This window comes from Miniopterus natalensis, chromosome 6, assembly GCF_054644295.1.
Source record: "Miniopterus natalensis isolate mMinNat1 chromosome 6, mMinNat1.hap1, whole genome shotgun sequence".
Classification (NCBI taxonomy): domain Eukaryota; kingdom Metazoa; phylum Chordata; class Mammalia; order Chiroptera; family Miniopteridae; genus Miniopterus; species Miniopterus natalensis.
The window spans coordinates 64744174-64760772 of record NC_142086.1 but is presented as its reverse complement, the minus strand read 5'-3'; the positions used below and the strand labels follow the sequence as shown (position 1 = coordinate 64760772).

General features: G+C 42.8%; 1 protein-coding gene across 1 annotated transcript in view; it reads right to left on the bottom strand.

The window, feature by feature from the left end:
• TNIK (TRAF2 and NCK interacting kinase) overlaps positions 1-12495 on the bottom strand; it is a 298718-nt gene extending 286223 nt beyond the window's left edge. Inside the window, exon 1 of the mRNA XM_087818327.1 lies at positions 12112-12495. Within this exon, the coding sequence (XP_087674453.1) occupies positions 12112-12168 (57 nt within the window). The 5' untranslated portion in view covers positions 12169-12495. The remainder of the gene's footprint in view (positions 1-12111) is intronic.
• Between the last annotated feature and the right edge of the window lie 4104 nt (positions 12496-16599).

Below are 16599 nucleotides of genomic sequence, written 5' to 3'. Positions count from 1 at the left end.
AAAGAAAAACAGAAGACAGGGGGGCTTTTTAAGAACAACAAACACTTGGCTTTGACCTTATCAACCATTCCAGAGTAGGTCACCAGCATCAGAACCATCCAGATTCCACTGCTACCCAGGCTCTGACCTCTAACAGAGTCCTAGGAGTTCAACTGGAAAACCCCAGAACTCCCAAACTAAAAAAATAAAACCCTTTCAACTATGCAAATGACTACAAAGAAGCCATTTTGAACTTGGAGTTGTCTCAGGGCCTAAAATACCACCACTACTAGAAAGAAAACTGCCCCAGATAGAATTTTTTGAATGATGTAAATAATTCACTGCCCCCATCTAGAGAGTAATAATTCTGATTGAAATGCTTACACAACTCCCTGATACTTTAATAATATTCAGACCTCTTCTGAGAAAGTTGGGTCTGTCCTCACAATGGTCAATATTGCAAAAAACTTAATCATCTTTTTTTTCTTAATATGTTTTTATTGATTTCAGAGAGTGGAAGGGAGAGGGAGAGGGAGAGGAAGAGAGAGAGAGAAACATCAATGATGAGAGAGAGTCATTGATTGGCTACCTCCTGCATGTCCCCTACTGGGGATTGAGCCAGCAACCCGGGCATGTGCCCTGACCTCGATCTCCTGGATCATAGGATCACGTTCAACTGCTGAGCCACACCAGCTGGGCAAAACTTAATCATCTTTAACCAGACATTTTTACATACAGTTTAATGATGATGATTTTATAATCTCTTTCCCTTTAAAATAGGTCTTCAAAGATGGGTCTTTGAATTTGATTTTTCAAAAGCATCTTCCCTGGTGGTGAGTATGAAATAAAATTTTGATATATGCTCACTACCAAGTTGTGTACAGAGTTGCCCTAACAATCATAATTAGTATCACCCTTCCCCCAAATAAAGAGGCATGCATAAGCAGTGTTCACTTAAAAACTGTAGATTAAATATCAACACGGGACACCTTTGTGGCTAGGTAAGAGATGTTTATGGATTGTTGTTACAAGAAAAGTCTGTGAGACTTCTCAGGAAGAAAATCCTTTAACCTGCTGTCCAGATTACAAACGTGCCTTCCATTTCCAAGTCTCAAAAAAACCAAACAACCCAAAGATTTCAGGCTTCAAACAAAAGTAAGGATGAAAGCTTCCAGGCAACTGTCAGCACCTCCTGGGGCCTTAAACAGAATCCCTACAGGTCCATAGGGAAAAACAAGAAATTAACCCCAGGCTGATACAACTTCTATTCATGAGGGTGGGTATTTTCTGCCCCTGAATAAACTTGCTAATAAAAAGTTTTAAAAATTGGCAATGCAAAGAACAGTTCAGGATTATCTGTTGAAAGGTGTTGACTTTTCCATTTCAGCTACCCCCTTTGTTACAAACAATTCAAATGCCTATTAGTATAAACTTTTAAATTCCATATTCCAAAAAGTATGTGCCTTCCACAATTTGAAGCCATGCCCCTTATGAAAAAGTTGCAGTCACCTTATATAAATCACTATTTCCTACTCAGCAACATTTTCAAGCATTCTCAAAATTCTGTGGCTATGTTCTGTGTTTTCCCAAAGCATCTTGTATATTTAGTAAATCATTTTTATGATTATTTCTTTAACATGAGTTTCTCTCATTCATCAAGCATTGAGATCCATGAGGACAGTGTGCACATGTGTCTTCATTACCATATCCTTAGCATCTAGCACAATACTAGGCACAAAGCAGATGCTCAATAAATACTGGCTAAATGAACAAACAAACCAGCATGAAAAACAAGAAGAAAACTGTTTTTTAAACATTTAGGCAGCGATTCTGAAACTCTAAATTACATCAAAATTACCTGGAGGGGCTTCCTCAAGCATAGGCTGCTGGGCCCCATTCCCAGAGTTTCTGATTCAGTAGGTCAGAGAGAGAGGTGGGATCCAAGAGATGATCAGGAAGCTGCTGATCTGAGGATCTCACTTTTAAGCAGTTAACCTCTCAACCAGCTTTCAGAAAATCCCAATGCACAGGATAACATTTACTGAGAACCTATCAGCTGCAGAATCCTCTGTTACCTACTAGATAAGCTGCACAGGTCCTTGCTCCAAACACTATTGAAATTGCCAACACAGGACATTCGTGCAAGGGGACAATACACAGACACATGTTCAAAACAGCAAGAAGTCATTAGTACAGTTAAACTAAAGACATTTCATTTCTCCAATGCATTTCTTTATGATGTATCCTACTGTGCAGTTTAATCTATTCTTCTCACATAGAAATTACTAAACCACAATGCATAGCCATTCTTCCTTGCACTATCCCACTTCATTTCACTTACTAATGGAAGTTTCATCTGAGGCCAGGGCATGAAATGTAGTGAGAGAGCCCTTTTTAAAGCTTATTTATGTTGTCTGTATTTTACTGTCTATAAGGACTAGGGCAATGATCAACACTCAGTCCTTAATGATCAGAAATCAAGCAGAGGCAATAATTTAGAGTGTCCCCCAAAAATGTATACACACTTTGAATATTTATTAGTTCCAGTGGGTTAAATCTGAAAGGGAAGAAACATTAGAATTAATAAATATTCAAAGTATGTATACATTTTGGGGCTCATCCTGTATATATATAAATCCATCACCAGGTTGAACAAAAGGATATACAAAAACAACCCAACGGTATCCCAAACTCTAACTCTCCCATCATTGCACAGGTTTCTAAAGCACAGCTGGCATTACCTTTCAAATGCATATCTTTTTCATGACCCTGTTATAGATTTAAGTGCATTTATACCCAGTTTATAATCAGAGAAGAGATTTAATTAGGTAATGTTTGCAAGTACTTTGAAGATATAAAGTGCTCCATAAATGCTAACTATTATTATTATTATTTAAATACAATTTGCAATTACTGCTTACAACTTATTCCACCCAACAAACTGCTATAATATGATTTTAGGCAGCTAAAAAAAACACACCTAGAAGTAGAAATGATGAAACCATGTCCATGTAAAGCTCTGGATTTTTACCCTAGGCATAAATTATTTATAGGTATTTTAAATGGAGGTTATAAAATCTAGTAAATCAAGGCAATTGAACCTCTGCCAGACTGACAACCACAAAGTTGTGTTGACTTTAACAGTTTCTTACTTATAAACTAGGTGGAAAGTAGATGGTGGTTCAAAACACAGGGCTCTTTACTCTTGTCTTCCAGCTCCATCTTCCATTTTCTCTATTATAATTTTTAAATGTCTATATCCATCTAAAAAAAGTGTAACTCAAAGTAGATAAAGGCTTGAGAATGGCCCTTGCTTTATAAAGCATGTCTTCTGGCTCATCTTGCTGTCTTCTGTGATGATCACAAATTTGGTGGTTTACAATTCTTAAAAAAGTGGAAACCTTTGAACCTGATTCCATATGTCTTCCATACACAGTTGTTGGATGATTTTCCAAAGAGAATGACATTAAATGTAAACATCCCTTATATACAAGGTCCTAGGAAATCACTGCTAATCCCAAAATGGCTTGTATTTTATGATTTAGGCAATAAAAAGAACAATTAACATACTCTAAACTGACTTGATATTGAAAAACACAAAATCACAAGGAAGAAATACCTTGGAAATAACTCTTAAAACACCACTCACTATGCTCATCAAAAAGATCTTGTTCCCCAAACACAAAGCTTCTGGAAAATCTGTGAACCCCAGGGAAAGAATACATCAGGTAATTCTGATGTCTTGACAAGGTCCATTAGTCAAATAATGGCTGTGCGAGTCACTATGGGCAATGGCTTTGGTGCAGGTCAGTTGTAAGCTTGGCATTTAGTTAGTTACTCTATGACTTTAGTAAATTAATTGATTTTTCTAAGCCTCATGTGTTCATCTGAAAGTGATATACACCCATCTCACAGGAAATTGGGAGGTAATTTGACAATGTCAAGAGCCCTAGAGATCATTTGTACAGTTTCATTGTAAATAACACTTTTAAAAAGTTATTCTAAGGAAATAGACATGTGTACAAAGACTTGCACATAGGATGTTTATCAAAGCACTATTTATGAGAATTGAAAAGTTGGAAATAACCAAAAGATTCAATAGGAATTGGTTAAATATATCCTCTCAATAAAATGTGTCCAGCCGGCATGGCTTAGCAGTTGAGCATCGACCTATGAGCCAGGAGGTCAAGGTTCGATTCCCGGTCAGGGCACACGCCCAAGTTGTGGGCTTGATCCCCAGTAGGGGGCGTGCAGGAGGCAGCCAATCAATGACTCATCATTGATGTTTCTATCTCTCTCCTTCTTCCTCCCTTCCTCTCTCTGAAATTAATAAAGATATTTTAAAAAATAAAATAAAATAAAATGCTAAGCAGTCATTAAAAACATGATTAAAATTTTGAATACTAACAGAATACCTAAAGAAATTTAAAATTCCATACTAAATGGAATGATAATTTCATTGTGGTTATATACTTTAGGCATGATAATTTCATTGTGGTTATATATTTTAAGTATTTATCTTTTAGAGATGGATACTGAAATATTTACAAATCAAATAATATGAGGTTTCAAAATAATATAGGGTAGAAAGTGGATGGGGGTGTAAATATAAGATTAGGCACAAGTGGGGAAACTCTTCAGTTGGAGACTCATTATACTATTTTGTCTACTTTTTTAAAAAGCTGATTTGAGAGAGAGAGAGAAACACCGATTTGTTGCTCTACTTATTTATGCATTCATTGGTTGATTCTTGTATGTGCCCTGACCAGGGATCAAACCCGCATCCTTGGTATATGGGGGCAACACTCTGAACAACTGAGCTACCTGGTGAGGACCCTCTGTCTACTTTTTTATATAACAGTTTTATTTATTTATTCACATTCCATAAAATTCACCCTTTTGAAGTGTACAAGTAATTTTTAGTATATTCACAGTTAACAACCATCACCACTAACTAATTTTAGGACATTAGCAGTCACTTCCCACTCTTCCTCTCTCCTCTAGCTCCAACAACTACTAATCTACTTTCTGTCTCAATGGATTTGTCTATTCTGGACATTTCATATAAATGGAATCATATAACCCCAATAAATTCAATAAAAAAGAAAAATAAATAAATGGAATCACATAATACGTAGTCTTTTGTTCTGGTTTCTTTCACTAAACGTAAGATTCACCCATGTTATAGCATGTATTTTTCTACTTTTCCATAAGTTTAAAATTCCCCATGATAAAGAGTTTTTAAAATTGTGCTATAAAAAAACATTAATACATGCAAAGAATCTGATTTTTAAAAACAGGATGCAGATAATATATATGATATAATCTTAGTTTTTTTAATTATCTATTTAGCTATGCATAGAAAAAAATCAGTAAGCCATATACAAAATGTATACTTGGTTATCACTGGGAATCATGCATTCTTTTGTTTTTTCTCCATTTTCCACATTTTCTGCAAAGGCCATGCGTTGCTTTTATAATGAGAACTAGAAGAAGCTTTAAGAGAATAAACAAATTTTTAATAATTAATCAGTCTTTGCTCTATTCACAATCTATATTTTCTGAGTTTGGAGCCCCAGGTGTCCTCCTGGTAGAGATTCCTAAGAAAATCAAATATATGCACTGTTTTCATGAAGCCTACTGTGTAGCAGTAAATATAATCCAAGGTAGAAAGTTCTGAATGTTCTAAAAGAGGTGTGAAGTCAGTTCTGAGAGGGTTTACAAGTGGAAGGGATAACGTCTATCTGAGAGAAACCAGGGGTGGTTTTGCAGAACAGGTGGCATATGAACATTCTGTGTTAGGGTAGTAGGTACAGAAAAGGAGGCTAGGCAGGACACCCCCTAAAGAGCATCCCTGGGAAGAAGGAAGTTGCTCCCTGTGGCAGGAGTGAGGGAATGGTCATTAAAAGTGTAGCAAGTGGCGGGAGGCTCAGCCGGATGAATGAGCACTGGTCTCGAGGCTCTGCTGGAGAGGGTTTTAGGAAGGCTAACACGGCTGCAGTGTACAAGGGACATCAGTCAGGAGCAGGCCAGCGGTAGAAACATAGGAACCAAATCCTGTCAAGATGGTAACTGCAGCGGTGGTGGGGAGGAATAGAGACAATAGTTATTAAAAAGGATTTTTAAGATTGGTGTGGAATAAAATGTGTTTTGAGAATTTCAAGGCACCCACCAGAGACAGCCTGGGCAAGCACAAAGTGAATAGAGAATCATCTTTCTCTAAAGGGAAATAAGCTTCCAACCAGAATGAAAGAAATTACAAGCGGAATTCATCCAACATTTTCTATTTAAGTCCTCCCTCTCTCTCCACTAGGAACCTTATATTTATATATGCAGAATAACATTTCATTCAAAAAATATCACCCAGATTTTCTTGGAATTCTCAGCACACTGCTAGTTCAAGTCCTGTTCTCAGAGAGCGACTTTCCCCACAGAAATAGAAGAACCAATCTGACATCAAAGCATGTTTCAGGCACAAATTATCCCAAATTCCATTAGAAACACAGACTCAGAGATGGGCTGTGCCCAGCTGGGCATGGCAGCCATGATTCGACCACAGTAGCTCAAAGCTGGGTGGACTTTAGAACCACTGTCACTGAAAGAAAGGTGGCATAGAACAAGTAGGGCACAGGAGATTAACTGCAGGGCAGACACACAAAAAGATGAAAGGGACAACCAGCAAAACTCAAAATTACAAGATTTCAAAGAGCCTTAAAGATAACGGGGGAAATGTGATATTTCCATGAAGGAAAAGTGTTGCATATTCTTTCATCAACAAAATACTCCATGACCTACTAAGTAGATAATTATGAAACAGCAAACCATGACTTATATTAACTTTTGTACTAAGATTACTCCAATTAATAATGAAAACCAAAAATGATTATGCAGATTTCTCTGATGTTCTGATAACTACCACTGCACCCTATTTTATTATGAGGCAATGTCAAGGCAAAGAAAAAACCTGTTTAATAGCTCTAAAGTACAGCAAATATATCTAATTTTAAAACTGCTATGCTAATTTAATTTTAAGATACCATTACCATTTCCTGCAACTTTACTAAACTCTCTTTTAAGGCTAAATTTAAGTGATCTTGGGTAATAAATTAATAATGATTGAAGATTTCTTTAAGCCTCATGGGAGACCTTTGACCAGAACGTTTTAAACTTTTAAACACTGGACTAGTAGCGTACCATTTTGGATGCCCACTCCCCCTACCCCAATCCCTCTAAACAAATTTTGAAAAGGCACAGGCACAATAAAGGTGTTTTTAGTTGAATAATAATTAATCCATTAAGAGAAACAGCTTTTTTGAAAAGAAAAGAGAAAAGAAAAGAAAAATTAGAAGGTTTTTTTTAATGAATAATGCTGATACTTGATACAGGTTTAGAAATGTGCCGATCTCCTAAAAGCTTCTGGGCTGAGTTCACTTCATATGTAATAAATGCTGATACGGGCAAAGGTTTACCCAGGCCATCAGAGAAACATACAAGGTCATATTGAAGCAAAAAGGAAAAGATATTATTTAAAAGGACCTTTTTCTCAGGATCATTTTCAATTAGGTATAATCATTGGGATCAAATGTTGATGGAATCAAGTTTCCCATAAAATTCTATTTAATCATGGACTAGCATATTGGTATAGTGCTTTATAGTTTTGAAAGCATTGCTATAAATAATTTGATTTTTGAAACTAGCATATGAAGAAGGCAAGCAGTTGTGATCATTCCCACAACTAATAACACATGGACATAGAACTCAGTGCTTAGTCCACTCCATTCACTCACTCACTCATTCATGCATTTATTCAACTAACTGGGACTATGGACTCAAAGATTAGCTTCTGGCCTAAGGGAGCCCACAGTTTAGTGATCAGGCAGAAAGAAAACTGCACACCATTTATAATACAAGCATGAAACGTATAGTGGGAAAGATGCATACAAGTCTCCCAGATGAAGTCGATTATTAAATCTAGGGGTTTAAATTTTATTGAATTTATTGGGGTGATACTGCTTAATAAAATTATAAAGGTTTCAGGTGTACAATTCTATAATGCATCATTAGTATATTGTATTGTGTGTTCACCACCCCAAGTCAAGTCAAGTCTCCTTCCATCACCATTTATTCCCCCTTTACCTTCTTCAACCTCCCCCACCCTTAAATCTAGGTTTTGATGGGGAAGGAAATAGCTAGGCCCAGAAGGAAGTGAGGGGTTGGGGAAAAGACAAGCAGAGGCCATTTAATCCTGTTCAAATAGAAAAGTGAGTGTGCGTCCTGGCAGAAACTTAAGAGTATGAAGTCAGCAGCAACCAGTCTTGGCCTTGAATGCCTTACTCTTTGGACCAAGCTAAGGACAACCAAAGTGCTCAGATTCAGATACATGCTAATCTCCAAAAAGCTTTCTGGGCTGACCTCACCTCAACTGTAATAAAACATGCTGGTGGCAAATCTCATTTCTTTTAAAATGGTGGTGTCTTGAAGGAAGAGTGACTCAAGCCCTGGGCTTAAGTAAGGAGATTGTTTTCTGTAGCCTATATGTATACACATATTTCATATACCCACATGGATAGATTATAACCATAGTACTATATATAAGTATCCACATAGATTATACAAAACATACCTAAAAGCTAAAGCCTCTCATGCAGAAATATTTGAATAATGTGTATGCCTAGATGACCCCTGGGACATGTTCAGATGGAGATGGGTTACGGAGAGAGGTTACAACACAGGACAACCGTCTGTCCTAGACAATTGGGACAGTCATTTCCCTGCAAAGAAGAATCTGAAGGAGGGCTGGACAAGATGAATTCCAAAAGTACCTTAAAGCTCCATGGTTTAAATATTATGAGCTTACCTGCATAAAGCAGTTTCTCTATTCTTGAGCTATAAAATTCCATTTCCCTGGTGAAATTATTCCTCTCTGCCATTTTTTTCGCAATTGGGCAGAAAACATATATTGATTTCTGATTCAACCACAGACAATGTGACTTAAAGAAAAGTGCATTGAATGAGGAGTCAGGAAACCTAGGTACTCTGCCCAAACCACCCAAGAGGGAAGGGGACTGGGGCTGTGTGACCTTGGGCAATAGACTTCACTTCTCTGGGCTTCAGTGTCCCGAGTATTAAATGAAAAGAGTGGTTAAGTGTTCTACGATTTTCTCCCAGCTCTAAATCTATGAATTCATCCCCTTCCCCCAAGACTTAATTCATCTCCAGAGCTCTAAAAAATCAGGTCTAATAATACTGGATTAAAATAATCTCTTTCCTAACCAAAAATCCTGTTTTATCTTACTTTTAAAAACCACCCAAATCTTGCATAATTTAAGTGATCAGTGCTATCACTGGTTGCTCTGGTTTAAATTATGCATTGTTGCTATTTGGGGAAAATTTAGATGGGGTTCAGTCTGGGATCACTGACTGAGAACAATAAGCCCCCAAAATGAGAAGAAAAAAGGCCTCTCCAGACAGGATCAGCTTTTAATGCACTGAGCATAGGGTTTACAAAAAGAGCATTGATTGTGTACATTAAAGAGCCACCGAAACAGCAAGGGGCTGGTAAGGCTGCAGCAAATTCTCCTAGAAGCCACTGACCTTGGCTGCATTTCAGGGGTCAGGCATTCCCAGGAGGTTCTCAGCAGGCAAGCTTTACTGAGAGTTTAGGAACAAATGAGACCTCTCATCTAGATGAGCCCACTTCTCCTAATTGGGGAAGACAGAGACAGATGACCTGCCCTCTGATTTGTGGAGATTTCCTATGTGGCCTTTGGACCCACGCCTGGCATGCACACTTCACCCACGACAAGACTGGTCACAGACCCCAGCCCTGCAACTGTCTCCACATTACATTTAAACCCTCCAGCCCCCACTTCCCCAATCTCCAGGCTCGCCGGGGCCCTCCCTCTTTCCACACCTCCTGCAGGCAGGAATACAGAGGCAGAGCACTAAGCCCAAGCCACAAAGAGCAATTTCAGTGAATCCTGCAAAGATATCTTTCACAATACAGATCTCAGGAGCGCAGGTTTCTCATGTGCGAATCGCACTCCAAGCCAGCCGGGGAGCCCTCATGGTTGCTCATAAGCCTGCAGGCTCTGTGCTCAGAATCTCAGAAAAACCTTCCCCCAGGAAAAACCACGAAGGACACCTCCCGCCAAGCCGGATTTAAAATCACATCAGGGCGCTTTCCATTAAAGGAGCGATGTCGAGATTCCGGCTCGGGGAAATCGTAAGCCTTGCCCATTGTTCAGACGCCTTCCCCGGCCTTTGCCACTTTCTCCTACCCTGAAAGTCTGGACCATCCATCCACCTGATTAACCGGCTGGCAGCAACTCCCAGCGCAGAAAGTAGGGCAAATGCATAGTCTGCAAAGCAGGAAGCCACAGACTCTGCCAAGGCACCCACCCTGTTACCAACCCCCACCCGGTTCTGCATGTGGCATTTCGGCGCCAGGGAAATAGACAGCGTACTGTAATAACGCATGAATGAGCTTTTGCTGCCCAACTATCAAAAAAGCTAGTTACAAATGGCATCTCTGTTCCTTCTCAACCCCTAGCAGAAACCTCGCCTCTGGATGCCAGGATTAAGGAGAGGGGGAGGAGTAGTAAAAACGGGGGGGGGGGGGGGGGAAGGAGAGGGGATTAATGAGGCTAAAGAAAAAGTGACACTTTGACCAGAAAGGCAGCTTTTTAACCGTCGAGAAGTAAGCAATGTCGGGAGAAGTACTGAAGATTCAGGTGCATAACCCCAAGATTTAGCATCCATCTAACAATGTATTCCCTCCGGAGGGCGTGTGAACTTGCCAGCTTCACCCATCCTGCGTGTCCCCGTTTTGACAGCCACCATCAATTTGGTCTCACCGACCCTCTATGTCTCAAGTATATGCAGTTTGTTTTTTTGTTTGTTTGTTTGGATCAGGAGAGAAGTCCTTAAATTGGCATCCGATCCTTCTCAGCCCCCTTCCCCCCCCCCCCCCCCCGCTGCTGTGGCCACCCCCACCCGTCACCCCCTTCCTGGCAGGCAGCATCTAATTAAAATGGCCAGAAAGCTCTGCCCCCTTCCCCGAAGAAGTGTGTCGGGATTGGGGAGTGGGGGTGGGGAGGCGTCGAGGCTGCGCTCGGATTCCTGGTGTTCTGGTCTCAAAACAACAGCAAAATGGATTCTATATGGGTGATGTCTCAGTCGATACAATGAAGCGGCGTCCGAGGCAATTCACGCGAAGGTAAACGCAGACCTTGCGTGGGGCTGGGGGCTGGGAGGTGCTCTACAAAGGACTGGCCACAGACACAGGGACACGCGCGCGAGCGCGCGCGCGCACACACACACACACACACACACACACACACACACACACTCTCTCTCCCGGGAGTTCCGGTCTGGCTGGGGAGAAGCAGGGAACACATCCCTTTTCACCTGCTTAAGTTCAGCCATAAAAATTGAAATGTCACAGCCACAAAGTCAGAAAGCACAGGCAGGGCCGAGCTGGAACCATAAATAAAGGTGAGTGGCAGGCTGGTCTCAGGAGGCAGCGCGGAGGGAGTCGGGGCGCCGAAGGCAGGCAGGGAGGAAGGGCCCGCAGTTGCAAATACAAGACCAGCAGAGCCACAGCTGCCCCCGTGGGGACGCGGGCTCGGCTCCGTGAGGTCCGCCAGGCTCACCCTGTCACCGTGCAGGTGGCTGGAAAACGCGGGGGGGCCGGTGCCTTTATTCACGCTGTTGTTATTCTTTTCGCAGAAAGAGGCAGTCGGGTCTCGCGCCTTGGCACGAGACGGCTGCCCCGGGTTTGTGTACACACACACACACACACACACACACACACACACACACGCACACCCGCACACACGCACGAGCCTTTCATTTTAATGCGCTCACACGGCTCGGAGATGAAACCGGCATTAGCTCCACGCGCTCCCAGGGGGTTCTCGGCCACCACCAAAGGAGGGCGCGTACCGCACAGCCCCAGCCACTGGGACTCAGCCCCGAGCGCCTCAGCAGCTCCCAAATCCAAACCAGAACCCAGGTTTCCTCCGCGGCGCTTTCGCCCACCTCCACCCCCAACCCCAGCCCCAGCCCACGCGCCCAGCCCGTCCACCCAGACCCAAACCACGGGAAAACCGGAAAACGTGTCCTGCTCACCCTCAGAGCCGAGAGATCGATCTCATCCAGGCTGCGAGCCGGCGAGTCGCTCGCCATGTCTACTTCTTCGCCGGAGAAATGGACCAAAACCACCCCGAAGCTTCTCCCTTGGAAATTCCACCTTGGTCTATTTCACTCGCGTCCTCATGCGGGTGTCGCGCCAGAGGCCCCAGGGCCCAGCCTCCCCCGCCCACCCCAGATCCACAGCGCCGGATCCCGATCCTCCGCGCCTGGTTCCGCGGGGTCCCGGAGCCCAACCTGCGCGGATCTCCAAGTCGGGAGCCGCGGTGCGTGTGGGCTGTGCGCCCTGATCAGCTAAGGGCGCCTGGGCTGCGTGGGTGTATTTAAATGGGACATGCTTCTTTGCTTGTGCGTGGATGGCGGCTGCATTGGCTGTTATAATGAGACACATCAACTCCTCCACTCAGCTGGGGATGGGGGTGGAGAACCACTGTCTATCATCGCTTCCTGGGAGGAGTAAAGGGGGAGGGGAGGAGGCGTGGTCTCCGACTCCGGGGAGGCCACGCTTCCTGACCCGGTCCCTCTGCACCAGCGTGGATGGGGGAGGGGAGGGCACCCTTCCGGCTGGATCTGAAAAGCTGTTTCTAAACCCTACCGTGCTTATCCTAGGGGTAGAGGGGCTATTTGGATACACACATTTTTGTGTGTTCCAATTCGTGCGCTGCAGAAATATGGCCATTCAATCACATACAGGGGGGTTTCTCGGAAGGGTTCAAATGCTCCAGCACTGAAAAAATGCAGGGGGGAAAAGCGACGCCCCTCCCTCCCCCATTCATTATTCGTGGGGCTGGAGTAACGCAGGCTGGTGCAACCGGTGCATATAAGGACTTGTGTGCAGGGAAGGGGATCCGCCTCCAGCCGCAAACGAATGGAGGAGAAGTGCACTCGCAGAGTTCGCCCAGCCCCGCGCCCGGGCAATTTGCCCCAGCCGCCGGGTCCGCTCCGCCAGCGGTCCCCGGGATCCCGGACGGCTGGTCACTCGCCGCGTCGGGGCTGGGAAGGTTTGCCAGAGGCGGGAAAGCTGGGAATCTGAGCTTCCCCTTGGCGTCGCCACACCCAGGACCTGCCCGTGCCGCAATTCCCTACGGAAACGACCGAATAGAGACGAGACGCTTGTTCTCTGGGCGCAGCGGCTTGTAAGGCTCCAGGTAACTCCACGGGCAGCGCTGGGCGCGGCAGGACGCGCCGCCTGGGGACCCTGCACGGCGTGTCCGCGGCCGACCTACCCAGATTGATGGAGAAAGTTTGGCTGGCGGGTGAGCTCTCACATGCGAGATGCACGGCCAGGGAGCGATTCCACTCCTCCCGCTTTCTCATTTAAAGGCTGAATGTTTACGGCGGTAAAGACATTCTGTAACCAAGAATGTGAAGTCACTTCCCGCCGTCTCCCCCGCGCCCCGCCAGCCCTTCCTCTGCAGCCTCGGCCCCTCGAAACCCAAAGGAAGAAATGGAGCAATCGAACTTTCCCCCAGATACAGCAGGAGCTTTGGGAGCATCACGTCTGCACCCCTGTTAAGCTGGGAAGTTACCCCCGGCCGAAAGCGCTAAGGGCTTTTTAACCGCGGGGTGTGCAGATCAGCTTCAGAAGGAGGCTGTTGAAGGAGCGCGCGGGAGCCAGGGCCGCTCCTTCGTCACGGCCGCAGACAGCAGGAGGCTGTCCAGCAGCGTTCCCTGTGCGCTCTGCCGGGTTTGTTAACGTTACTGTGTTTATTTACATGCGCTGGGGATCGGGAAACTCAAAAATGGTTCCAACATCTCAATGGCCGCAAGAGTTTAGGATCTTTTGCCAATGAAACGTCAAACGTTTAAACGTGTTATATTCAAAACGCTCCATCTGATGTCTTATTTTTTAAATAAAATCATCTAGGTCGAGGTGATAAGTGATGTGCAGTGTGACACCAAGTAATGTAGAAATGACGTAAAAAACAATCATTTCCCACATCATTGCCCTTATTTTTTTTCTTTTTGCCCCCCCCCTCCCCGTTTTTTGGGTTTTTTTTTTAACCTTTAAACGGGATGACAGGTTAATGTATTGTCTCAGCGTTGAAAGAAAATAATTTAAGGTCAGGTATTGAACAGAACTGTTTCTAAAACTCCAAACATATTTAAAATGAGATAAACATATTTTTTTCATGGAGAGCCTACATTTTATACCTCAGATTGTATTTGAAGCATCACAAATGGACCTTTTCTCCTGGTGTTATATAAACAGTAAGCTGTTCCAGGCCAGGAGGATGCCGTGATACTGGCACTAAATTCTACCCCTGGGTTTAGAATTAGGTGAGAAACTGTATGTTCAGGACAGTGCCAGGTACTACATGGGGGAGGGCTTCCTAGGAGCCAGGAGGAGAGTGAGAGAGTCTGATGGTCACAGGGGTGCTGGCTGCAGGAAATCCCATAAAAGGAAAGGTTACAACAGCCAAGGCACCTCCAACTGATGGGGAAGCAGTTTGTGCTGGAGGTGAAGAGGTGACCGGACTGAGGAGGAAAGCCAAGTTCAGATCAGGTAGAGCTTCGCAGGCCCCCTTAAGGCACTTGAATTTTACCCCTTAAGTCAAGTGTGTATCAAATTTCAGCTTTTTCAATGAAAACTCCTAATTAATTTTTTTTTGCCATGTCTGTGTACATCTTATACTATTACTTACTTAATATTTTCCTTAAATCAACACTTGTTTTTTTACATTTAATTTCAAAGGAAACATAAATGACTACTATAAATGGAAAGCTAGCAACACTTGCTAAAAAGTAGAAGGAAACCATTAAAATAAATATAATGGAAAATAAAGCAACATCATTAAATTCTAGCTAGCTATCATTGCCTGCCTGGGGCTTCCATCCTGAGGCCTGCTCTTAGTTTCAGAACTTGACCAAAGTGAGATTTTTCTTCTTGGTATAATCTGAAGGATTGAAAGAATTGATGTCCTTTATGTGCAGTTGAAGGCCTGCAGAACAATACTGATATTCTGTTTATATCTGTCTAAACATGTAATCCACTATAAAAAGCATGGACACAGGCAGGAAGGATACAGATCAGCTTCAGGATACTGAGAAAGGAAGAAGAGAAATGGAATGAGAAGGCACAAAGGAGGCTCCAACAATGATGTCTAATTTATTATTATTTTTAAATCTCAAGCACATATCACTAAATATTTGGAATTCCTAAATCTGGATCTTTACACTAATGGCTTTTCATTATATTGTTTTCTGTATCTTTTTGTATATTTGAAATATTTTTATATTTTAAAATATTTTTATATTTTAAAAACATTTCTAAAAAAGAGAATTCCGAATGGGTTATGTTATTCAGCGTTCAGTGTTATTTAATGTCAAATCCATGCTCCAACTAAAATAAACACTGGAAATCAGTAACACTGCTGTTGTAGCTTCTAATTTTTAATTTTTTAAAATATGTCTTTATTGATTTCAGAGAGAGGGAGAGAGATAGAAACATCAATGATGAGAGAGTCATTAATCGGCTGCCTCCTGCATGCCCCCTACTGGAGGTGGAGCCCGCATCCTGGGCACATGCCCTGACCCAGAATCAAACTGGGATCTCCTGGATCATAGGTCAATGCTCAACCACTAAGCCACACCGGCGGGCTGGTAGAACATCTAAAAGCACACTTTGTACATCTTCTGTGACCACAAATCCCTAAATATAACAGAAAATGTATTTTTTAAATTTCATTAGAGTTCTAGAAGACAAAAAAGGCAGCATCAGTGGTCCAGCAATTCAGAAGGCTTCCTACATTATATAAAGCAGGCAGCATTAGATCACAAGTAGAGCCACAAACCAAAACTGTATAGGGTGGAACCAAAGTGAGAGCTAGAGCAACTTCAAGCCCAGAAGCAATGGCTCTAAGGAACAGGCACTTTCATCATGGTGAGTAACTAAAGAATGGCATTCATTCAACAAATATTCATACTCTGTGCAAGACATAAGTCAAGGCCCTGGAGATTTGCCTTCACCGTGATAAATAATAAACTTGTAAATAAATAATCAATAAGCTTATTTGAGATGGTGATAAGTGATATGCAGAAAATTAAGCAGGGTAATGAGAATCAGCACATGAACATGCTTACCCCCAGCCCTGTGTGACACCCGATCTGTGTGAGTATAGGTGCTTGGGCCAAGGAGACAATATCACCCCATGGAGCCGCTCACCGATTGCCAGGAAATATGGGACCACACACACACTTGCAGAAGGTACACTAGCTGCATCCCCTGCCTTGCACCATGTCCTGTCCTGCTCCCCTTCCCACCACAATCAGCAAAGCAATTAGAACTGGCACAGCAGATAGGCAAATGAGATTTCCAAACACTAAGATGAGCAGACAACCCAGAAACACCAATCATTTGTGGGAATCTATTACTATGAAAGAGAAGCACTAGCTTCAATCAACAAATGGATTGAAACTCAAAGTTATTTTTAATAGAGCAAGAAGAAGCTTTATCCAATATATTTT